Below are 26,626 nucleotides of genomic sequence, written 5' to 3'. Positions count from 1 at the left end.
ACGTCTTTGAATGAGACGATTAATGCAATGATCCTGAAACCTCCTGGGGAACAGAATAAAGTAGAATACAATAGAATAGCAGAGAATAGAAGAGAAAAGAATAGAATAAAATTGCATAGAATAGAACAGTGTAGAATAAAATAAAACAGAATAGAATAACATAGCATGGAATACAAGAGAAAAGAATCGAACAGAATAGAATAAAATAGCATAGAACAGAATAACACAGCCTAGAATAGAACAGAATAGAACCAAACAGAATAGAATAACAGCATAGAATAGAATAGAACAGAACAGAACAGAACAGAATGACAGCATAGAATAAAACAGAATAGCACAACATAGAACCAGGGTTGTAAAAACAGGGTTTTACATCACTTTATTTCTAATTAATGTTCCAAAGAAAATCAACGGCAACTAGATATAAATAAAAAGGAACTCTTCAGGTACCGTGAAGTGAGTTTAAAAAACTGAGCTTTTCAGTGAAAACGAGATATTTTGATGAGTTTAGCTAATAGCACAGTGGAAGGTGCGCCCGTCCACGTAGTTTTATCTAAACTACATTTATCGTAATTAACTGTTGGTTTTGGGATGAAATGTATTCCTGTGGTTCTCTCTGGGTAGCGGGTGTCACTTTTACAACTTTTACAACCGCTTAACCATTTTAAGATAAATAAATAAACGCTTCCGCGGTTGTAGATGCTGCTAAATAATCCAGTGATTTAAATGTTGATACAAGGCAAGTACAACTACTTTTTCCATTGAGTCGATTTTCTCTCCTCAGCATCCAGCTCGAGTGCTGGCGCTCACGCCACGTCTAACGTCTCAGGACTAAAGTCCTCCTCACGCATCACTCCACTGCTGACCGATCGACTGATTGATCGGCTGATTGATCACCTGATTGATCACCTAATTGATCGCCTGATCCCTCGCGAGGAGATCGCTGCTTCCAGGCCGTCGCACCGAGGCTCTGGACCGATCTCCCGCCGTCTCCATATGCTTTTAAGAACAAACTTAAAACCCACCGGTAGTAGTAGTGAGTAGTGAAACGGTTGTTTTCTGACTAGGAGCTTTTATCTGTATCGTCTTGTTTTGTTCGTATTTCTACTTTTATTGATGTTTTATTTTTTGTGAAGCACCTTGTGACATTCCATTGTCTGTGAAAGGGGCTATATAAATAAAACTGTACTTATTTACTTACTGATTGATCGCCTGACTGATTGCCTGATTGGACGGCCGCTTAGAGAGTAAATCATGCAGATTTACTCTGATTGGAGTTTCTTCAGTGGTTTACGCCTCGGTTCACGCCTCGGTCAGACCTGTACAGACCAATACCGGCCGGGTCGGTGGGTTCTACGGGTTTCCTGGGTCCGGCGGGTCTTACCCAGGGCGTTGAAGGTGGCCACGTGCTCCCACATGTGTCCGGGCCGGTCGGGTCGGGGCTGCCAGACCAGCGCGTCCACATCGTGCCGCAGGCAGAGGCAGGGCATCTCCGCCGGGTCCACGTCCACCGTGAACAGGAACTGGTGGCTCCCCAGGTTCACCTGGGGGGTTAGGGGGGGTTAGTCTCCGAGACCAGGACCTCCGGGTCGGTCCGGCATCAGCTGGAGGACCAAGTACCAAACCTGGCCCTCGGTTACCGAGGAAACCAAGGTCCCAAGTCCGTTTATTTCATTCATAAATTTGAATATATAAAAATAAATAAATAAATAAATTACATTAAAGCAGCACAACGTAACTTTCAGCTTTTCTGAGTTTGGCGGCATCTTCTGGACAAAAGCGGTATTGTTTTACCAGAAAGAACACTACGTTTCCCATGAGCACCAGCGCGTACTGCCTGAAAACTCCTGTCCCGTCACATGCATTTGTTTTGATGAGAGAACACGGGACGCTTTTCTGTTTCACCAAGTGAACAGACGGAACGCAAAAAAAAAAGATGTTAAACTGCTGGAAAGGAACTGGAATTTACCGGGATACCTTAAACAAGGAAGCCAGGGAGCGGTATATGGAGAAAATAGTGATTATTAACGGTCTGGATCCATATGAAATCCCTACTGAAGAGCCATGTGTTTCAATACATTTGTATAATAGTACAACATACAGTACATGTTTTGTATCCCTCTTACTTCTCTTTTCTTTTTTTTTTTGACTGCTATATTATGGTGAAGAGGCTCCGATGCGTGATTATTTTTGTTTTCCTCGTGAGATTATTTTTTTCCTCTGCAGCTACAAATAGAGTTAATATTTTTTCCTCAACAAACTAGTTTTATTTGAAGATTGGGGTTAATTGCACCGCAGAGAGCTGGCCAGCAACTGCGTTTAGCTGGCGAAGTGGGGAATAAAACCCGTGTTTTGATCCGACGCCCGTCTGCGTGAGTGTTTGTGGTTTAAGGCTGATTTATGGTTCTGCGTTAAATCGACGCAGCGCCTACGGCGTAGGGTACGCGGCGACACGCACCGTACGTTGCGCGTCGCCACGTACCCTACGCCGTAGGTCTGCGTCGATTTAATGCAGAACCATAATTCAGGCTTTACTGTGTGTTTGGTCGTTACAGCCGCGATCCAAAGCGAGCCGACGACTCTTTCACTCTTTTACTTTGTTATATCAGATACTTGGCCTGCGTGGTTCTGCCTCCGAGCAGGAAACCAGTGAAAAGTTAAACCATTAGGATCTTTTCCCCACGTCTGTTGTGTGGAGCTGCTGCAGCAACAGGTTCTGCTGAGCTCTGCGCTCCACGCCCCGCCCATTTTCGTCTCGACTGCGAATCGGGAAGGAGGGGGAAGTGACGTATGCCGTAAAGCAGTCAAAGTCGTAACGATTTGTAGTCTTTTAGTGTGGCAGGGTTCCTACCATGCTCCTCCAAGTTACATAGTGCCAGTGAAGGTGATACAGACTCCCTCAGACCATGACAGAGGTGTCATTAAACCTGTTGGAAGTTGATGTACCGTCACAATGACTCTGGAAATATGATATTAAGGTGGAAAAGTTACATAGTGTCGCTTTAAATAAAAAAAAAATATATATATATATATATATATATATATTAATAAGATAAATATATATGATATATTAAAACATATTATATATTAAAAATGCATATATATATATATATACATATATATATATATATATATATATATATATATATATATATATATATATATATATATATATATATATATATGCCTTAGGTTTTTACCAACATGGTATTAACCATTAATATATATGCAGACAAAAAAGATAATAAATAAATAAATAAATACATTTGAATCTAAAAGAAAGGACGCAGCAGGGTGCCGGCCGGTTACCATTGCGACACAGCAGGAACCGGTCGGAGGTCTTTATTGCCCCCAACATGTGGTGTGGACGTAAAACGACAGCGATTTCATCCCAAGTCCATTTATCTCATTTATAAATTTCAATCTATAGAGATACGAACCGTTGTCCATTAGCTGCTCTGCTGTCCTAAGTCTGTACAATCCAAATACATATATCACAAACCACTGTCAACAGACGCAAAAGGAAAAGACTTTATCACACTGGCCACGGTTACATGATGTTTTTTTAATTCTGAATTAATTATTCCGAATTAAATAATTCTGAATTAAACTATTTTCCTTCGAGTTTACATGGAAATAGTAATTCCGAATTGAGGTTTACATGGAAAACATGTTTGATCGGCTTTATCCAATTCTGCTTAAGGTCTGGGGGTTGGGAAGGTTCTGATTGGATAGGGGGGCGGACCGGAAGTTACGTCTACCGGAAATTACATCTACCGAAGAAAAACAAACTTAGCCGCTACAACTTTGAAAAGCTCACAATTTTTATGTTTCCTGCCATCTGTTCTTTTAATTATTTCCAGGTCCTCCAAGCTATTTATTAAATAAATCGTCTCTGCTCTTGACCACCGTTTACTGCGTGCTGCCATCTTGAAACTTTGTTTGGAAAACAAACCCAGCGCGGAATATAAGGGTCATGGCGACAGACGGGCGAGGGAACGAGCAGCGCAGAAAGACCGGAATTAATTTAAAGCAGAATGAGTGTATACATGATCGCGGAATTATTCTACTCGGATTTAAAATCGGAATAAACCGATTGTTTGATAATTACTTCGGAATTAAGTTTAATTCGGAATGGCGATTTTCATTCGGAATTAGGTGCTTACATGGTAATTTGTACTAATTTTAAATCGGATTTAATTTTAATTCTGAATTAAAGAGGAATTAAACTTCCCATGTAAACGCACTGGATGTGTGAATGTTCAATCTAAAAGGAAGACGCAGCAGGCTGCCGACCGGTCACCATGGCAACACAGCGATGTCCCGGCCCAGAATGCTTTGTGCCACTACGTTTTTTTTCCTGGGACCGACTCCAACGGACCACGACTCGGTTGACCAACAGGAAGTGATCGGCGAGGTCTGAAAGACGACGCCGAGGGACGAGGATTCCTCACTGCAATCCTCATCCACCACCTGAAATGTTTAACGACCTAAAACATCTTAACTTTTATTACAACCGACCCTCTTCTACTCCTATATTTCCCTTTTACAGCCTGTCAGGGTGTTTGGGGGTCACAGATGCACCATGGGTAAAGTTATTCTGTGTTCCCACACAGTTATCGGTAAACGTGATCCATTCCCTCGTTCCTGTTCCCCGGGAGACGGATCGATGACTGTCAACCAGAACGGATGGATGGATGGTTTCATCTGGACCGGCGGCGTTCTGTTTTACTCATCAATACGAGAAAGAAGAACGACAGCACCTCCTTCCACCGTTCAGGTCGTTAGAAACGATCTTTTCTTTCAGATAAGTCGATGAAAAACATGTATGACGATCAGAAGGTTCTGTTTTACCCCAGAACTTAAATCCATCATCGCAGCTGAAGGGATGAAGCTTCTGTCGATCTGATCTGATCCGACAGGTTCCAGCCCAAACGTGACGTAAAACCCGCAGAAATACAGAAAACCAGCTCAAATCATACTTTCTCGATGTTAAAACCATAAATTATTTATTTTTTAACGTGTTGTGTACGGCCTTTAAAAATAAAATGTATTATTATTATTATTATTATTATTAAAAGCGTAATACATTTCAGGCTTCACAACACCACTAAATAGCCAAAAAAAGTTCAGGTTCCAAACAAATACTTGAGTACATTTGTGCAAATACAATATCAGTGAGTTTAATGTGTAAGTTTCTACTTTTCTCTGCCATAATAGCAACTTTTTTGTAAAAACCAGGAAAAGCAGCGCAAGTATATATTTTTCAGCTCAATTGTGCTGAAACTTGCCCAACCTGGCAACACAGATTTAGACCCTCTGCAGGAGATTCTCCTCAAAACGATGAAATAAACTTTTTAATGATGACTGGATACATTCTCTCTAAAATTAAGACCCTTGGATTGAGATTTTAGACAAATTAAGACATTTAAACGCCTTATTTTAGGAAAAATTGAGTTTAAGCCTCTTTAAGGAGCCGCAGCCGGCCTGTAAATCAAGCGCCGGAGACGTTTGAACGGAGGAACAGTAAAACACACGAAGCAAAAGTCGTTATTCACCTCCACACAGCTTTGTGGGAGGAAGTTACGTCAGTTCAGATGATCTGCATGAACGTGCAGCAGAACGAGCAAGGACAGAAGCGTCAATATTGTGTTTAGAGGGTTTAACATTCTTGTTTGAGGCTACGGCGGAGGATTTTGGCAAAAAGCCGGACCGCACGGCGTCTGACAACCATAAAAGTGCATGTAGCGACTGGTGAAGGCGGCGGGAATCTGTGGGTGTCACATGATGACATCACAGGAGTCTAGCACTCCTGAAATTCACAGCTTTTTGAAATGTTTATCATTTATCACTTATGTGAGAGAAAACCTTGTTGTTGTGACTCAACATCTGTCCGTTCACGCGTGGCGGCGAGTCGCTGAGCTTTCGAAGCGTCGAACCCACGACTCCACGATCAGGACTCTAATCAGCAGGCTCGGGGCCACAGAGTCTCCGATCGATGCAGATGTCGTTAAACTCCCCCCCCAACCCACAGATTTCATTGATTAGCCTGGGCTGCGTTCATTGATAATCAATCTGGGAGCAATGTTGATCTTTTTAGGATGTTTCTAATCACCTTAAAGCAAAAACAACAACTGAAATCTGATTTCAGCTCAGTGGATCCGAGTCGATCCGGGATTCAGGTTTTCATGGTCCCAGTTAAAACCCAGAAAGACACAAAAAGTTGGGTTTTATAATCAGAATGAAAGAAAAAAGGGATGATTACGGACTTTACTGTCATCCTGGGAGAACTAAACCGGATCAGTGGTGGATCGTGTTTTCCTCCGACTCAGGGCGGCTGACGTCGGCCTCCGGGTTTGACGACAACCTCTTCCCGTCTCGCTAATCACATGCAGACACCCTGTAATCAGATCCACGACTCTGAGCCTTTACAAATTAAAATAAAGGCTAATTAACGAGCTGCTCCTTGCCCTTGAGGCCCAACGGATCTCAGCGGTTCCTGAAACTGGACTCCAGAAGCTCGCAGTGACCCTGCTACTGTTGGGGACCCCCTGCAGAGCCAACAGGGGATTCTGGGAACTCTCGTCTCCACTAACTAAGATTGACAAGTTGGAGAAGAAGGCATCTTTTTTGAGCCCCGAACTTCTAACAAAGCAAGAATTACGCTGTGGCGCTTCGCCGCAGCAGCAAAACACAAAGTTACAGACTAACTGAACGTACAAGTGACAAAAACAAAACATAAATATAAGATAATAATACAATTAAGTAAAAAAGGAACTAGTTAAATACAGTCCCCCCATTGACTGTCTCACCAGCCTCCTACAAGTCATTTGAAGAAATAAACCTGGACAGATTCGTCTTCTGATTTAATAAAGTTAATTTTGTCCAGAGCTTTACAATTTAATTTGCTAATTATTTTTGTCAGACCAGATGTTTAAACCAGATCTGTGATCTGCAGCATCCAGTAGATGTAGGGAGCGAGCAGAGGCTTTCATATAAACAACACCATCATCCAGCAGTGGCAACATTACCGGTACATTGACTTGCTTTAAAATAAAAAACAGGCTCTATTTCTAAAGAAAAACCCCAACTTTAGTAGTAATTGGTCAATATGGCATCTAAAACCCTCTGGAACTCTCTCCCCACTCACATCTGCAACTGCACAGACTTACCCACCTTCAAATCTCATCTCAAAACTCCTCAGAACAGCTTTTAATGTGTGATTTGTTTCTTATCCTTTATCTTATCTTTCATCTCATCTTTTTTTATCCTGTGGTTTTTAATTTTTAATTTTCTTGATCTCGACATTTTATCTTTGTGTCTGTGAAGTGTCTTTGAGATCTTTTAAAGGCGCTCTATAAATAAAATTGATTATTATTATTATTAAAAGGAAGGCTATGGTCCAACGTTGTGCCGGGGTATTATCATAAGTGGCCCCAGACTCGATATGGGAACCCTGAGCAGACGTAGTAGTACGGAGTAAAACATCCGGCACCTTCTTTCTGCTCGAGAGACGGAAGCAGGTGGTTCGGATCCAGCGCCAGAGTCCGCCGTAAACTCAGGCGCTGCTCTTACTTTAGATCTGGAGTTGCTCAAAGCAGGACGACGCCCATCTCAGAGGATGATGAACATCTTCATCCTCCCACACTTTCCTTCCCAGTATCACCTGGAGCCAGTCCAGGTCCAGAACCCTCAACTATCCTCCAGGAGCTGCAGGCTCTGAAAGGTCTCGGGGGTTCGGGGTGAAGAGGCCTGCAGTCTAAATAAAGCTCAAGTGAACATGTAAACTCTAATATTTTATGCTTGAAGGAGGCGAAAGCAAGTTTAGAGAAGTTATAAACAAGCAGATTCCCAGACGCGTCTGCAGTGACGGCAAACCCTCCCCTCCAGCCCCCCGGCCTCCTCCCCGTTTAGTGTCTGGAGCCCCGCAGCCGCCGGACCAGAGGGAAGCATCATAGACTCGTAGTTCTACAGACCAGCCTTGGTCTGGAGATCACTTGTTTGTGGTCCTGGTCTCTGGGTCTCAGACTCGGATCATTGAGAGTCCGTTACCAAGGTGACAGAATCTGGTATCAGCAGTTCTTCCTCTTGTTAATGTACAGTTTTGTAAACTATTTGTATTTTTCATCTTATTAAATGTTTTGGTGCATCTGTGTATTTTTAATTGTATTTCTTGTGTTTTTATTCTGTAAGGTGACCTTGGGTGTCGTGAAAGGCGCCTCCAAATAAAATGAATTATAAAATTATTATTATTTATCTGCATGTGTCTGTATTTAATTACAGCTTTGTGTTTATAACGGCCTAGTTTGAATAAATATATGAATAATATTTGTATATCGTTGTGAGTGATTAAGCATCAGATCCATTTCAGTGATGCTGATATACGGTGAAATCTGATTACTATAAAGGTAAATAATGTAATTTCAATCTTTAATATCTAAAATTCTGGTTTCATCTCCAAATTCAGTCCAATTTAAATCAGTAACATTTACTATTCATGACTTTTCTGAGGTGGAGGGGGGTGTTGGAGGCTGGTTATTCTGGTAGATACTTTGGGACTAGTTAGTAGTCGTGTCAATCCTAAAAAGCTCTGGAGTCAATCCTCCAGTAGTGTAGAAATAGCGGTAGTGCAGTCGCCACACATATCTGATCTCGTCTGATGGATGAAAACATTTATGGCCCTTTTCCACTAGTCCCACCTCTGCCCGACTCGGCTCGGTGCGGCCCCGTCTTGCACGTTTGCACTAGGGCTGAGACGGGTAGAGCCGCTCCAAGTCGATACTTTTTTCTGTAACCATTTCAGCGAGGTTCTATCTGGGCTGAGCCGGGACTATTTCTGACATCATCACCCTCCGCGCCACTGATTGGTCGGGGCGGGGCCGTCAGACGTTTGAATCAGGAAGCGGGAGTCAGCTCGAGCGCGACTCGCGGCTCGCTGCGATTTTATTATAAAGTGCAAAACGTCTGTTTGGTGATCCAACTCTGAGGTGCAGATGTTCATAAACCTGGTGGCTGACGAGAGAATTAAAAAAGGGATGTAGACGGGCTGTTTTACTCTCAGCCGCTCGCGGCTCCAGCTGATTTCTGATCAGCGCTGACACAAACAAAGCGGTTGCGCAATCGAGTACGTCACAGCAGCTTCACCCCAACCTGCCCACTTCTCCCCTGGCTGTGGAAAAACAAACAGGGACAAAACTCAGAGTCGGGCCGAGTAAGGACTAGTGGAAAAGGGCTATTATAGTGAGTTCAACATCATTATCCACTTCTCTGTGTTATTGTGCTGCAGTTGAATACAACCTCATATGGAAACTAGCTGAACCAGGATGATGTTCTACAATCATGCAGGATCAGGACATTACTAGGTTGGTTTTGGTCTTCAGCTGAACTAGTCCTGGTCTTGGTCTCGGTTTAGGGGGTCTGGACTACAAGTCTAATGCATCATCAGCTGTTATGTTTCTGACCATCAATGCAAACAAGAAACAGGAGAAAATAACAGCGGCTGCAGAGAAAAGACGGATCCCACGGGTTCAGGCTCGATGAAACACGGAAGGTCCAACTTAATTACCGCTGAAAAGCTTTAAAAGCAGCCGTGTTGCATAAACCCGCGGGGGGGGGGTCAGGAGGTGTCGCCGCGGTAACGCAGAGCAGCCGCGCAGCTTAATAAACACAGACAAAAGCTGCCGTAGGAGGCGGCGCTCAGAGGCCGACGACCCACTCGGAGTAAAAGCTCTTTTCTTCCCGACGGACGCATCACAGACTGTGAATGGAGACAGGAAGTGAGAGGCTGCTGCTCTGAAAGGAGACGCACATCTGGATGTGCCAGAACAGCCGCAACGCCGCCTCCGACCGTCAGGACCGCCGAGCCTTCTGGGTGTTTTACTGGAACCGGGACGGAACCGGTTCACAATCACTCCTACCATACTTATGCCGATGACCCAGACCGGCCCCCCCAGACCCAGACCAGACCACTGTTACAGACCGGTCCACATCTGTCTGGTTTTGGAGGAGACAAACATCCACTCTGCTCATTATTCGGTCTCTGCATCTGCAAAATAGTGATCTGATTATGAAACAGCTGCTTTGACGAAACCTGTCACCAAGCAGGGGATTCTAATCAGGTTCTTTTGTCTTTACTGGTGCATGCTGGGATACCCGTCACTCATCGAGACAATAACACCCACGTTTACGTCCGACGCACGCGAGCGACGAGACGCCCCGAGCATCGCCACATCGCCATGGCAACCATGTTAAATCTGAGCCTACACCTACAGGAGATGGTCTCTTTTTCAGACCTCTGGGTCAAACGACAACAAGAGAAAGTGGAAAATGTTTTAAAATAACTGAGGAATCTAAATAAAAATCTCCTTCGCACTCGAGGTGAAACGGTCCAGGATCTGCAGAAACATGCAGTTCCTCCAGGAACCACCGGGGGCCCTCAGCCAAACGCCAGGTACCATATTTTCCGCACTATAAGGCTTAAAATCCTTAATTTTTCTCAAAAATCGTTGCCTTATGTATGAATGTTGTTGTTCTTACTGACCTCGTACCAGTTTATTGTCACTGAGCTCAACAATAGTGCAGTTTTAATGACTTTGGTAGCGATGAAGCCGCTCTGCTTGACTGATGCTCGGACCGTTCAGACAGATTAAAGTCCGTCTTTGGTTGGATACGGGTTAACGCTAGATAAGTAATTATGTACCGCTGCAAGCTACCATCATCCAACATCTAGTCCATGTTACCTTACTGTAATTGGACGTAAATGTTGGGTTTTTAGAGCAAATCCAATTTTCAAATCTGTATCATTGTCCAGTTATAATCAAATGTTGGAATCCACGCTCAGACTAACTTCAGGTGTCTTCTATCACTGGCAACGATACACCAATCAGAAAACAGGACGCTTACCTCCTCCACTTTTTATTTATATTTATTTTTATTATTATTATTGGAAGACGAATGATTTAAAATGTGAAAGTATTTTTCTTTTTTAGTTACAACTGAACGATATTCTGAGTTATTGTGAACGAGTCTAATAAAGTTCAGCTGACTAGACTGTTTTGTTTCTCTTTATATGCGTTTCATCTTATAACCCGGTGCTCCTTATGTATGAAAATAGACCCTTTGATACCCAATAGTTATTTGATATCGCGCCTTATAGTGCGGTGCGCCTGATGATATAAACATATTTACAGCTTGTACAGGAGTGTTTCTCTTTGGGAGACGGCCGCCTTTGGCGCTAACGGCTAGCTGCTTAAGACACAAGGCACTTAGCAGAGCAGGATCCCTCTGGAGAAGTCCAGGGGAGACAGAAATCTAAGCTCGTCAATCAGAATGAATGCAACGTGACAGGATTTGGCTCAGGGAGAAACCTCTGGGGGACACGTCAGGGTGGGGGGTGGGGGTCGGTCCTGTTGGTTTTAAATGGACCACGTTCTCATCAGAGCCTCTGCCGGTAAAACTAACAAACATTCAGGCTGCACATCCTTCAATCAAAAAAGGATAATAATCTGAATTCTTGTTGCCCACTAGGGCTGGGGATTGATTCAAATGTCCAGATTTGATTCGATTCCGATATTGATTTGGGTTAGTGTTATTAAAACTGTTTTTTCAGCTGTTGCATTAATGATATGACTGTAGTTCTGCAACATATTAATACTAGTATTATATTGAGATTCAACAGCAAGTATTGCAGCTAATGATGCTGTAAGGACCAATCACCTCCCAGAATGCTGATAGAACTGCTTTCAGAAACATCGTGGAGCAGAATTACCAAACAGATCCAGGGCAGCAAACAGAGACGGTTGAAATTGGATTTAATTTTTCCCACATTCCGTTGACATTTTTTCTATTTTCGGTCTATTCCGGTTTTAAATTTTTGAGAATTCGGTTTTTAGCATTTTATGCAAATGTAACCCCAAGACAGTATATAAAGTAATGAAATATAGACTTTTTTAGAGAATGTATGCAATTATAACTGAAAACTTGTTTTCATACCTTTAAACATATTTAAAGGCAAAAACATGGCACCAGTTATTCTCGTGTCCTACAAAACATTCATTTTTTTGGGCATAAACAAAAAAATACCAAAAGTTGTAATGTAATGATGAAAAAAATCAAATCAAATCGATCTTTAGACATACAAATAGATTTTTAGGAATTAATATGAGGATCGATTTAGAATCGGAAAATCATTTTTTTTCAACACAGGCCTACTGCTAAGTTAATGAGCTCTTTTATTTTGCACCAAAAAACTACATGAGCTGCTAATTCATGTACCGCCCTGTAGCTGTTCGGTGGCCCACATTCGTATAGAAACAATAAAAGATGTATTTTCATGCATCAAACAAGATTCAACCCGCAGCTCTTCAAAGGCTTAATCCCTCCAGAACCACTCGCCATCCCGGCCGGGCCACATGTGGCCCCTGGCTGAGGGCTTGGAACAGTAGCTGTCGAGTTCAACAGATCAGCTGCTCGCTACCCGGGTCGGGGTGAGCGTGACATCGCTGGTCAAGTGCCTCGCTGCAGAGCTAACTCACTCTGGGCGAAGCAGAGCATGAATACATCAGCCCACTTGAGGGGAGGGATGGAGCTGATCAGAAAGGCAGGTTGTTACTCACCACCTGGGTGGGCCGGAGTGTTTCCCCGTCGAAATGCGTGAGGCTGGAGCTGTCCTCTGGAAACCCGTCGCAGTCCTCCAGCTCCTGGGAGTTGCAGGGCGGCTTGTCCTTGTCGGGGTTTCCGTTCTGGAGGCAGAGGACGAGCGGGGAAGACACAAAACGGGCCGTGTGTTTACGTGTTTAGCATGTATTAACATCTAAAAGGCCTCGAGTGGGCCCGGCCCAGATTCGATTTTATTTTTGATTTTATTAAGGATCCCCATTAGCTGGTGCATAGCAACCAGCTAGTCTTCCTGGGATCCACAAAAAAAAAAAAAAAAAGAAACATACAGAATTATACAATTGCCAATGGAGGGAATGCGCATAACGTCACAGATGCAACTTCACGGCAGGTTTCACCCACTGAGTGGCAGAAAGACTGAGTGGCAGAAAGACTGAGTGGCAGCGTAAACTTTCAGTTTGAGCAACTGGAAAACATCTAAAAGATTTCGGAGTTATCGTTTTACAGACTGCCTAAAAATAAACTTAAGAGAGACAAATGGATCGCTGCAGTTCACAGAAACAACTAGATTCCAGGCAGTGAAACGTGGATTTGCGGTTCCCATTTTGTATCAGGATTTTTGGGTAGCTAACGTTAAACGGTCAAATCATAAAGTTCGGTGTCCTCATTACTTTCATTTCTACAACAAATCCTGCCTTGAAGTCGGACCAAGCGTCAAGACTTTTGTAAGCCTTCAAGCTTTGCTTCGTGTATTTCCCCGGCATAGAAATTAAGTACATATAAACATCAGGAAACTGGATTTGTGGCCAAATATTAATGTCCATGTACCACTGGTTCTTGGGGAAACTGTACGGGTCACTGTCAAGTCCAACTGCCTTTAATTTAAGCCCATAATCGGCTGTTATCCCGTCTTCTCCACTAGTTGCAGCCATTTTTGCTGATGTTTTGCCACTCAATGCGTATAAGGGGGCTGGTCCAGTGAGAAAGTGACGTCAATGCACACCCCCTCTATACAAAGTGATTACATGATTTAACTCAATGCACAATGACAAGTTCGATACTAGATAAAATTACATTAAAGAAAAGAAAACTATTAAATAATACAGAATGCAAAAAGAACAAACAAACATCAAAACTTTACAATGTTAAGTAGACTTTAAGATTCTTTTTAAAAGTTAATTTGTTGTATATGCAGCAGAGGTTTTGAGGCAGGTTATTCCACAAAGTAACTGATCTATAAATAAAAGATCTCTTAAGATGATTGGTCCTTGGAATTGATATTTGAGCTGCCTGGAACCTCTAGTGTGATAATTATGAACAGTATACCTAAAAACAATCCGTTAATTTATAACACTGGGGTTTTCACTCATTACCGACTTGAACAGTGTATTACACATGAATCTCTTCTCAACAGTATGTAGATGACGCTAACGAAGGCTGTGTGGGGGAGATGCTGTGATTGGCTCACGGCCCAGAGGGGAGGTGATGAAAGCTGGGAGTCAAGGCTTTGATAAGAAACGCCTGAGAGGTCATGAGAAACCCTCCCGAGAAAACCGGGCCAAAGCGCGTTGACACGTTTACGACTAAGAAGCATTTGCACGATAAGAGAAAGCAAAATCAATTATTTCTACAATCCAAATCACTAAAATTCCTGGATCTTGTCAGTTTCAATACAGCACAACTAATATTCAAAGAATAATTCATTACTGGGACATATACAGGGGATATTTTTTGAAAGAGAGGGAGGCTACAACCTCAGGGGTCAGTTTAATTTTAAAGTTCTCAACAGACGCACAACACTGCAGAGATCCAGACCTGCAGAGGTCCAGACCTGCAGAGATCCAGACCTGCAGAGATCCAGACCTGCAGAGATCCAGACCTGCAGACCTGCAGAGATCCAGACCTACAGAGACCCAGAGCTGCAGAGCTGCAGAGATCCAGACCTGCAGAGCTCCAGAACGGGCCTCACCAGGTCTTCGGAGGTGAGGTGGGTCAGCCTCTCGTGGAGGAGGGCCGCCTGCTCGTCGCTCATCACAAACTCTCCCCTCCGGTCTCCCATCACCAGCTCCGGCCACACGGGTCCCTCACTGCGCTTCTGCAGCATCAGCTCCAGGCTGAGGACAGAAACACACGACTGAGGTGTAAAAAAAACAAGGAAAGAACAAATGATTCACTCCAAACCAAAGTGCTGCTGAAGGATGAATCATATACATGTGAATAGAAGAGCTCACGTGTCAGGAAACCTGTTTCTGAATGTAAGAAGCTTAAAACCCCACAAACGGCCCGAGTGGCTGTTTTACATCCACAGCTTCAGGAAGTCAATCAGCTGGTCAGTCGGTCGAGTTCACGCTGAAACGAAGCAGTCAGAGCCGGTCCAACCTGGCCACGTGTTGCAGAGTCGCTTATAATGAGCAGAACTGGCAACGATGAGACCAACCCACGTCAAGGGGAACAATAGACGGAGTGTGGAGTTTAATGAGGCAGCGACGACGACAACGGAGAGATAATCAGGCTCCGATCTGGATGTGTGATGTCATCGTCCACCGTGAGGCTATTTTGATCAAACGTTTGTATCCAACCGACAGGGTTGTTTATGTTTTTAACTTGGCAGGAACTTTAGACGCTTTCAAGTTACAGAAACATGTATATAAATATTCTCTTCAAGTAATGGCTCATGTCACTCCACAAGTACAGTTTAAAAGTGCAATAACCTTCTCTCTCTAAATGCGTCACTGGTATTTTTGTCTCTTTGCACATGTATATATTATTCGTTTTTCGGGTTTAGTACTTTTTTTGCATTATAAGGCGCACCTTCAATGAATGACGTATTTAAAAACGTTTTCCATATATAAGGCGCACTAAATATATGGTAAAATACGGTACTATAGTGGCTGGGGTTGAGTTACATATCTACCTGATGGAGCTGCGCTACAGGAAATGCTACAAAATCCTACAGCAAATGCAAAAAAAAAAAAACAAGAAGAAAAGTACTGTATATCAAACTTTATTAACAAAATAAAAACCAGCTTTGCTCCGTCTCGTCAAAGTCGCCATTATGTGAGTCAGCGTCGCTGCTGTCGTCTTGAACGTCTGTTCCTTTTTTTAGCCTTTTTTAGCGCCATTACTTTGGCGACACCAACTACAGTAGCTACAATCCCCCTGACGTAATGATCATATATAAGGCGCCCTGCCGGTTTTTGAGAGAATTAAAGGCTTTTAGGTGCGCCTTATAGTGCGGAAAATACGGTATATTTTGTAAAAATTGTCGAGCGTGTGTATGTTTGCTGCTGCACAAGTGAATTTCCCCTCTGGGAGATCAATAACGTTTATTCTATTCTATTCTAAACAAAAGGAAAATATAGAAATAAGCCCAATAAAATAAAGGACGTAAAAATGAGAATTAGATCAAAAAGTAACACAGTTGCAGCAAAACAGACTATACAAACAAACTATTAGGATAATATTCATATTCACAGATAAACAACTGACAAAAGAAAACTATAAATAATAATAAAGAAATAAAATAGACAAAGAAGCACCAGAAACACCCAGAAGGTGCGACTCCGGCGGGATGCCGAGTGTCCGGCGGGATGCCGAGTCTCAGGGAGCATCTGGATGCTTTCAGCCTCCAAACAGCAGCCTCAAAGACGAGGATTGATGATGATAACATTTATCAGGCAGGAGTGGAGAGGACAGGAAACAAAGAGGACAGACACTCAAGTCCTCCCACATCCAAGCCACCTTTATTTCTCTGGACGGATGCATTCAAGCCTTTTAAAAAGGCTCAGGAAGGAAAGAGCTCCCTGAATGGACTCGAGGACGTCCATGAAAGAACAGGAAGCAGAGACGAGGTGGAGTGGAGCATCTGACTCCATCAACAGATCCAGTGAACTAGGCCATGAGAGGAACTGGTTTTAAAGATGATAAGTGATAAATGGATCCCGAGGCCTTCGGCAGGTTTGTGGTCATCGACTCGCTGCGTCCTCCAATCCAGAACAGAGTTTTCATATAAATTTACAAAATTAAAAAATACAAACTGTACCAGAATTTAAATACCTTGAATTGGTACTCCCAACTTAAATTTGATAAACATATAAAGAAAATCTCAAAAACAATACAAAGTAATTTAAACTGTGTGGCAGGGTGGAGGAGCGGCAGCCACTCAGGTGATGGGTCACAGGTGTGTCCCATCAACCTCTCCACCCTGCCAGCCTTGATAAGGCGGGGCTGGACAGCAGCAAGGGGTCGTGGGGAGACTGAGAAGCTGCTGCTGGTGATCTGTGTGATGATGTGCTTGTGCACGTGTGGCGGTGTCTGCTAAATAAAGGGTTCTGCACAAAACTCCGTGTCCTCTCTATCCTGTCGGTCAGGCCCCCGTAGCACTCGCCTTGCTACAAACTGCTTTAAGTTAAATCAGACAGTACATAGCTAACCAGGATGCTAGGATTTTCTCATCATCTCATACTGTCTGACAGTTTGGGCTCAAGCAGCTCCACGGCCACCAAACTAGGGATGTTAATAATTAATCGATTTTCGATTAATTGCCGTTATGAAATTACCCGATTAAAATTAACGATTACAATTAATCTTTTTTTTTTTTTTTTTTTTTTTAATTTTTTTTTTTTTTTTTTTTTTTTTTTTATCCCGGTTTTGTCCCCATTTTATCACCCAGTGCTCCTACCTAACAGTCCTGTGCATTGCCATCCTCTACCAACCCTGGGACCTGGGAGGGCCCTGCACTGAGCTCAGGTCTCCTCCTTAACCTGAGGAGTGAGCAGGCCACATCTTTTCACCAGACAGGGTGGGGTTTCTCCGGCCGAACGTAGCGCGTGGAAGGATCACGTTATTCCGGCCGGATCCTCCCCACCCCATCTGGCGGCCCGGTTGGCCAGAGGGGGCATGTATAGCCCAGGACTGTGTGCATGTTTTTGTGAGGGTAGCTCACATTAGCTACCCAGGGGAACACGGGGAGAACATGCAAACTCCACACAGAAAGATCCTTTCGCCAACCCCACCCAGGGTGTGGGTGCTGAAGTCATGGGGGAACTAACACGCACTTCAGCGCCCACAGCGTCCCCGGCGGGAATCGAACCCAGGACCTTCTTGGCTCTGCGTTGTTGTAACGCGGAACCATAAATCAGCCTTCACCCGGTACATACATAGGTTTCTCTAAACATCTGTCCCCGCTACAGTTTTAACTAAAAGAAAATGTGCTCCAATACAGCAGGTCTCATCATTTTATTTTGAACACTGCCAAAACTCTAACTTAAAACGTAACTAGAACTTAAAATTTGCTTGACACAAATGACACTATTATGGCTGCTGCTACTAATAGCCTTGAAGTGCACTTTAAATTATATTCCTTGTGGTACAAAAATGCCTTTTTGATACTTTTGTATCAAATAAATATTTGATTAAGGAATACATTAAAATGTCCTTTGTATTTTATATAAGCAAAAAAAATTATGTTTGTATCTCAGATGGGGGAAAAACGCCGCTTATCAACTAATCGATGATCGATCGATAAGGTTATCAACTATCAATTAATGAAATAATCGATAATTTGCATCCCTACACCAAACACATATATAATCTATATAATCAAACTTTAAAAATAATGGATAGAGAACCAGTTAGGTACCACCACTGCCACATCCTCAAAAAATATAACTTACGAAGCTTTGAAAGCTTTAGTACGGAAGCGTAAATAGTGTGTATATTTGTGTGGGAGAGTGAGTGAGGGAAGGTTTTATATCATGTAAATGCAATATTGCATTATTGAATTGTATGGTCATTTTAATTGATGGATAATTGTATATTGTACTGCAGTGGAAGAGAATTAGCACGAGCTATAAACTCTACATGCATCACATCAGCTGCAAGCTTGTATCTATGTTTGACTGCATCGTCCCATTCAAATAAATAAATACAAATACCAGGAGGCGTGCCGCGTGGAGGTGCTCAGGAAGGTGCAAACCTTTTCTGGTCTTTGAAGACCCAGGCGCTGGCGTCGGGGTCCACCGACGCGTACAGCTGCCCCTCCAGCAGGGGCGGGAAACCCTGGAGGCCCAGGCTCAGGTGGTCCGCCGTCAGCTGGAACTGCACGTCATCCCTGGTGACGCCCTCAGGCATCCGCACGCACACCGTCACATCCTCCTCCGTCTGCTGCCAGAAGTAGATGGGATCTGAGTGGGAGGGAGAGAGACGACAGGGGGAGCAGGTCAGTCACGGCCAGCACTGCTTTAATCCTAGTCCGGGTTTGTCTTTGTGGTAAAACAGTTTTAACCCCAGTTCATGACTCAACAAACCCCGCCCACTCTACCCAGGGCGTCTACAGGTCTGACCGAGGTACATTTAAGACAGTCACTAAGAAATCCAGCGCTGAGGTCCAGGTTGCCAGATCCGACAGGTTCCAGCCCAGACGTGATGTAAAACCCACCGAAATAATGAAAAAACAGCCCAGATCAGACATTATCTATGTTAAAACCCTAAATTATTAAATGCGTAACAAATGTCAAGCTTCACGACACCAAACAAAGACTACAATTAAATTGAGTAGGTTAAAGCAAATCAAATATCAGTGAATTTATTGTGTACGTTTCTACTTTTCTCTGCCATAATGGAAACTTTTTTGTTAACAATTTCTCCTAAATATTTAGTAAAAACTAGGAAAAGCAGCCCAAACATATTTTTTTTACATACACCACATATATATATATATATATATATATATATATATATATATATAAATATATATATATTTTAACATAGACCCTCAGATCTCCACATCTGAGGGTCTCAGGTGCTTGTATGACGCTACAGACGCAGGGAAAGGTGAGGAAAAGCTCCCTCCCTGGACTCAGACGCTGATAACTGATAACAGAACCGTTATATACTCAGAACTCTGATTACTGGTGAAGGATGAACTCTGAAACTGGTCCAGGACCATCTGCCAAACCAAGACACGACTCCGTAACTGATAGGGATGATAAAACGAGGCGTCATCCTCCTTTGTTCTCAACCGCCTCCGAAGAGACTAATGAGGAGAAGAGGAGCTGCCAAGGCCCACGTTTCATTTCAAAACCCTTCTGTCCTGACGACCGTCTCATTTCCTCTCGTCCATTTGGATCAGTGAAAGCTTCAAGGAGGCCTTGAGATTACCGCGAAGCTGCATCCCCATCATTCTGGAGGATTTATGTCACTTTGGAGATCCGGACAAAGACTTTGGCCTCCGTTCATCTGGACCGGCTTCAAGTCCGGCTTGTACGACACGAGCGGAGCCTTTTTTTAGCCTCGCGGCTCAGATAAGACATCCGTCACCGACTCTGGCCGGCATCCCGTTACCGTGACGCTGTGTGAGCATCACCTGCTCCCACTCAACATCTCCCACGTCCTCTTCCGAGGCCAGAGTCGGATATCTGATGCTCTGAAAAGTAGCCGCCAGGAGACGAGCCCCGGTCCTCATCTGGAGAGGCCGGAGCGCTGATCCTAACAGAGCATCCTCACCGGCTCTTATCGGCTTCAGTTTTAAATAGTGTAAATAGTGTCCCGATCGATCAGCCGATCACGTCATTTTCAAGACATCGGTATCGGCCAAAAAAGTATCGTACGGAGTACGAGTATCAGGGCCATGCAGCAGAAAAAATATTTGAGAGGGGAAGATTTTTTATGTGCACTTCGAGAAAAAAGTTGAAATGTCGAGATTAATGTTGAAATACAATTTCAAGAATAAAGTCGAAATTTCGCCTTTTTTTCGAAATTGTACTTCGACATTAATCTCGTCATTTCGACTTTTTTCTCGACATTTCGACTTTTTGAAGGCGACTTCTACTGGGCTGTTTATTATCCGCCGTGCTGCTGTTATTGTTGTTGTTTTGAATTCGGATACAGGTAGAAGAAGCGGAAATGACGGGAAATGCGTCACGACGTTCTCCGTGCGTCGCTGGTTTCATCCAGATATCCCAAATTATTACAATCACCATGTAAACAGGGATAACCCTGTTTGCTCACGCATGTAAACAGATTATTATCCCGCTGCTGCTTCCACATGTCTGCTGTGTGCTGCCGTCCCCCGACCCCTGAGCAAGCACACTTGGTTCCTACGCTCTGCGTAACATCATTACAACACAGTGACAGAAAACTATAACAGCTGTGATGAATATCTTCAGCTATTCATTTCATGCTGCTGAGAATTCTGCACTAAGGTTAAGCCAAAATGTACTTTAATTTTCTTATTGATTGTGAGTTTGACTGGATGTCATTCAACTTTTTAACCTAGTAGGTAAACTACCTCTTTTGAAAGGAAATGTATTTATTTTTGTCATTGCACTATTCTGCACTTTTTGTTTTAGTTTACAATTTCATGTTTCTACATTTTGTGGGACCAGTGCTGATAAGCTTAGTTTTGATCCGATGATGCAGTCAGTGAAAATAAATATAGGTCCATGATGGAGAGAATTGACAATAAAAGAAACTTGGGACAATTTGAGTTTTAGTCTTCTTTTTTTTTTTTTTTACTTAATTCAATGCTAAAATGTATCTGATCGGGAAAAAATATCAGAATTGTATCGGGAGCCAAAAAAAGTGATTGGATTGGGAAAAATCTAAAAATCTCCCTCTCTCCCACCCTAACCCACCCTCCCTCCCTCCCTCCCTCCCTTCCTCCCTTCCTTCCTTCCTTCCTTCTCAAGACCAAGCACAATGTATAAAATGTGAAAGTCAGGATTTCTGAGCTGAATCAAAGAGAACATCAGTGTGTTAGGAAGCAGGAGGAAGAAACAACCTGTTAATGTACGATACAGATCCCAAACACACTACTGTGCTGCCCACTCAGCCGTTTCCATGGCAACAACCAAAGCAGTTGGATTGTGCCTCAAACAGGCGGCTCATGAAGATGTAAAGCATAAAGGGGCGAGCAAAGTTTAAAACAAATGGGTTGAAGGATGACAAGGCCTGCATCACCTCCGGACGCAGCAAATATAATATCAGTGAGTTTATTGTGTACGTTTCTACTTTTCTCTGCCATAATGGAAACTTTTTTGTTAATAATTTCCTCTAAAAACCCGGAAAAGCAGCCCAAATTTTATCAACCTGTCCAATTGTCACGGATCATCAAAGAAATGGGAAATTACATTTTAGAGTTTAGGATATTGTAGAAGGCTAGTTTAATTATGCCTTGATCTTTGTTTATTAATTGTTTGTGTTATATTTATGTTATGTTTTTTTCTATCTTTTCTTATTTTATTTTAATTTGTAATTTTGATATGGCATATGATATGATGTTGTGAGGAAGGGACAGGACTAAATCAGCGTTCTGCTTCCTCCTGTTCCCTCTCCAACACATTATTTCGCTGTTGTTCTTTATTTCTGAATGAGACTGTTAAATTGTTTAGCTTTTTTTGATATTTTGATGCTTTTAATTTTACCGTGATTTGTTGTTGTTCGAGACAAAGCCAACAATAAACAATAAATAAATAAATAATTGGGGAGGAAACCCGCTCAACCTGGAAACATTTTTCCTTTTCAAAGTGTAAGAAAACTCTTTGATGACTGCATCAATTCCCTTTAAAGATAAGATTCAAAACTTAAGACCCTTGGATGGAGATTTAAGACAAATTAAGACATTTAAAGGCCTTATTTAAGGAAAATTTAATTTAAGACTTTAAAAGAACCTGCTGCCGCCCTGTAAGACCACTGCTGATGTCTTTCCTCCTTGGAAACTGCAGACCATATTAATCAAGTGCATTGATTGGCTGCTACTTGCCTCCTGAAAGGTCCTGGCGGCGGCAGCGATGCTCTCAGTCTCACCATCGCATCACTTCTGGCAGCGTCTGAGTTGTTGCTGAGTAAAGCCTTTTCAAAAGACTCAAAAGTCTTTTGCGGTTCTGATGTTCGTTTTTTTTTTTTTAAATGATGTCCTGATACATAAAATCTTCGGATGAAACAACGTGTACAGTAATCCCTCATTCTTCGGGGGTTACGTTCCATAAAGAACCCGTGATAGGTGAAATCCGTGAAGTAGCAACTTTTTTTTTTTTTTTTTTTTTTACAATTATTATACAAGGCTTCAAATGGCGGAGATCAGCCCCGCCGCGACCCGATTAATTTAATTTGAACGGGAGAAAATGAAAAATGATTATGAAAAAAAATACAATAAGTACAGTAGGACAAATTGTGACTGGAGCGTATTTCACTGGTCTTCTGAAAATCGATCTTCCGGTTCTAAATCGTAGGTATGAAAAAGATTTTCAGTTATAATTGCATACATTTTCTATATTTCATTACTTTATATACTGTCTTGGGGTTACATAAATGCTAAAAATCACATTCTCAAAAATTAAAAATCAAAATAAACGGAAAACAATAAAAACAGAATGTGGGAAAAAATAAAACCGATTTCATCCGTCTCTGTTTGCTGCCCTGGATCTGTTTGGTAATTCTGCCCCACAATGTTTCTGAAAGCAGTTCTATCAGCATTCTGGGAGGTGATTGGTTCTTAGAGCATCATTAGCTGCAATACTTGCTGTTGAATCCTAATATAATACTAGTATTAAATGTGTTGCATAACTACACAGTCATATAATTCATGCAACAGCTCAAAAAACTGTTTTAATAACCCTAACCCAAATCAATATTGGAATCAAATCAGATCGAATCAAATCTTGATAATCGATTCTGAATCTTAAGAATTGGAATCGAATCGATTCTTGATATTTGAATCGATCCCCAGTCCTACTTCTGACTGCCGCTGCATCCCGACTCTCTCTGTAGTGTCTTTTTCTTCTAAAGTCCGCGGTGAAGGAGTGTTTTTACCAGAGAAGAACATAGTTGGGTCGTTGTTGTCGCTCTTTTTTTTCTGGACAAAAAGATTCTTATAAACCGACATGCCACCATGGATTATATCTGAGAACTGGAATGAACGATTCATCAAAGGGTCCCGTTCTTGTGCTGCTCGCTGAAGCTCATTCATTGGCCATTCTTAATATTGTTGCTAATGGCCCTTTTGCATTAGTCCCGCTTCACCTCGGTTCTATCCGCCACGGCCCCGTTTTGCGCTTTTGCACTAGGGCTGAGACGGGTAGAGCCGCTCCAAGCCGATACTATTTCTGTAACCATTCTGGCGAGGTTCTATCCGGGCTGAGCCGGGACTATTTCTGAGGTCACCACCCTCCTCGCCACCGATTGGTCAGGGGGCGGGGCCGTCATCAAACTACAGGCCCCTGATTGGTCGGGGGGCGGGGCCGTCAGACGTTTGAATCAGGAAGCGGGAGTCAGCGCGAGGCGACTCGCGCCGATTTTATTATACACCGCAAACGTCTGTTTGGTGATCCAACTCTGAGGTGCAGATGTTCATAAACCTGGTGGCTGTCGAGAAAATTAAAAAAGGGATCTAGACGGGCTGTTTTTTTCTCAGCCGCCTCGGCTCCAGCTGATTTCTGATCAGCGCCGACACAAACAAAGGTGTTGCGCAATCGAGTACGTCACAGCAGCTTCACCCCAACCTGCCCACTTCTCACCTGGCTGTGGAAAAACAAACGGGGACAAAACGGGTAGAGCCGCGACAAGCCGCACCGAGCCGAGCCGGGCGGAGGTGGGACTAGTGGAAAAGCGCCATAAGCGACCAACGTTATTGACACAGGAAGTGAAGAAGCGGGGAGACAATCAGATGTTTTAGCCAATCAGAATGCAGAACACGATCCACAATGCAAATCCGTGAAGCAGCGAGACGTGAAAGGTGAACCGCGTTATAGCGAGGGATAACTGTACCCTCTTTTTATTTTTGCATCTAACCACGTGCTACAACAACTGACTGCATGTTTTGGTTCAGCATCTGAGGAAGGAGGAATGGACGCAGCTTTTGGAGCTTACTGGTATCAATTGTAACATGTTTTTATTTCTTATTGATTTGATCTAGCTTAGTCTTGTTTTTAAATGTTGTCTTTCTTTGCTATATCTTGTCTTCCTTGTTTGCTGGTGTCCGATTTTATGTTTTATGTTTGGCATTGATTTGCCACAGGGACGAATGGTGGAAATTAGCCTATGGCTATAACCATACATGTTTACACTTGTGTTAATTAATATGTACAGTCCCTGTCATCAAATAAATACATTGAAATTGAAATTGAGCAGAAACCTTCGCTGGACATTTGGTGGCTTACTTCGGTTTTCGTAACTTAAACAAGGAAAAAACAGTCAGATTTCCCATCAGCCCCGGGACCCACCTGTCTTCTCCACCTCCATGGGCTCCGGCTCCGGCTGCTCCACGGGAATCCCGTCCACATGCGTGAAGATGAAGGGCTTGTCGGAGGCCAGCATCAGCCCCTTCCCCTGGGGGGCCACGGCGGCGTAGTGGGGCACCGACTTCCCCCTCAGGACCCTCCTCTTCCTCACCGCGTACTTCCTCTCCTCACCTGCACAAAACAACACACATTTCAACTGAGTTCATGAACTGGGCAGAGGTACAGGTTTGTCATCTCTCCGATCTGCCCAGGGTCCGTTTAGAAATGTCCCAGCAGGTTTCTTTCCTATTAGTGGTTTGTTAGCTGCTTGTTCTGGGCCATCCATCCATCCTTCCTTTCATCCATCAATCTATCCTTCCATCCATCCCATCATCCATCCATCCATCCTTCATCGTTCCATCATCCTTCCTTCCATCCATCCCTTTATCCATCCATCCATCCCTTCATCCATCCTTCCATCTCAAGACCAGGCAAGTGAATCAAAATTATCTCAACATAAGAAAGAATATGGTTCCACATCCTGGTGTAACGTGTGAATCTGTTGTTGACCCCTGAGTTATCGACTGTAGTTCATTTGTGGTAAATCTGCAAAGGTGGACTACAGAGTCGCTCGTTCCACCCATTTTCCCATTTCTGGATTAACTGGGTTTGAAGGGGGTCACATAGCAAACCATCGTAGACTAGTTCTCCAGACCAGTCCTGGTCTGAGACACTTTGTTGTGGTTCTGGTCTAGTCCCGGTCTCTGGGTCTTGGACTCGGATAACTGAGAGTCCGTTACCAAGGTGACACAATCTGGTATGAGCAGTTCTTCCTCTTGTTAATGTACAGTTTTGTAAACTATTTGTATTTTGCATCTGATTTAATGTTGTTTGAATAAATATATGGGTAATATTTGTATTTCGTTGTGATTGATTAAGCATCAGGTCCATTTCAGTGATGCTGATATACGGTGTAATCTGATTACTATAATGGTAAATACCATATTTTCCGCACTATAAGGCGCACCTAAAAGCCTTTAATTTTCTCAAAAACCGGCATTGCGCCTTATAATGCAGTGCGCCTTTATATATGATCATTACGGTAATTTCTGTTACCGTAGTCAAGGGGGTTGTGGATAATGTAGTTGGTGTCACCGAAGTAATGGCGCTAAAAACGTCAGGAATCGTCACAGACGTTCAAGACAACAGCAGCGACGCTGACTCGCATAATGGTGACTTTGACGAGACGGAGCAAAGCTGGTTTTTATTTTGTTAATAAAGTTTGACATACAGTACTTTTCTTCTTGTTTTTTTTTTTTTTGCATTTGCTGTAGGATTTTGTAGCATTTCCTGTAGCGCAGCTCCATCAGGTAGATACGTAACTCAACCCCAGCCACTAGTACGGTATTTTACCATATATTTAGTGCGCCTTATATATGGAAAAGGTTTTAAAATACGTCATTCATTGAATGTGCGCCTTATAATGCGGAAAATACGGTAATGTAATTTAAATCTTTAATATCTAAAATTCAGGTTTCATCTCCAAATTAAGTCCAATTGAAATCAGTAACGTTTACTATTCATGACTTTTCTGAGGTGGAGGGGGTTGTTGGAGGCTGGTTATTCTGGTAGATACTTTGGGACTAGTTAGTAGTCGTGTCAATCCTTAAAAGCACTGGAGTCAATCCTCCCATAGTGTAGAAATAGCGGTAGTGCAGTCGCCACACATATCTGATCTCAGCTGATGGATGAAAACATTTATAGTGAGTTCAACATCATCATCCACTTCTCTG

At 42.9% G+C, this 26,626-nt stretch overlaps 1 protein-coding gene across 1 annotated transcript in view; it reads right to left on the bottom strand.

The window, feature by feature from the left end:
• The window catches only part of LOC133460590 (nudC domain-containing protein 1-like), a 40,737-nt gene that overhangs the window by 458 nt on the left and 13,653 nt on the right, over positions 1-26,626 (bottom strand). Inside the window, exons 5-9 of the mRNA XM_061741235.1 lie at positions 24,837-25,025; positions 18,593-18,800; positions 14,585-14,729; positions 12,615-12,740; positions 1,385-1,544 (exon numbers count right to left, since the gene is read on the bottom strand). Of these exons, the coding sequence (XP_061597219.1) occupies positions 1,385-1,544; positions 12,615-12,740; positions 14,585-14,729; positions 18,593-18,800; positions 24,837-25,025 (828 nt within the window). The remainder of the gene's footprint in view (positions 1-1,384; positions 1,545-12,614; positions 12,741-14,584; positions 14,730-18,592; positions 18,801-24,836; positions 25,026-26,626) is intronic.

Source organism: Cololabis saira, chromosome 15 (genome assembly GCF_033807715.1).
Source record: "Cololabis saira isolate AMF1-May2022 chromosome 15, fColSai1.1, whole genome shotgun sequence".
NCBI lineage: Eukaryota > Metazoa > Chordata > Actinopteri > Beloniformes > Belonidae > Cololabis > Cololabis saira.
The sequence above is the reverse complement of the archived record's forward strand: the minus strand, read 5'-3'. Positions and strand labels throughout refer to the sequence as shown.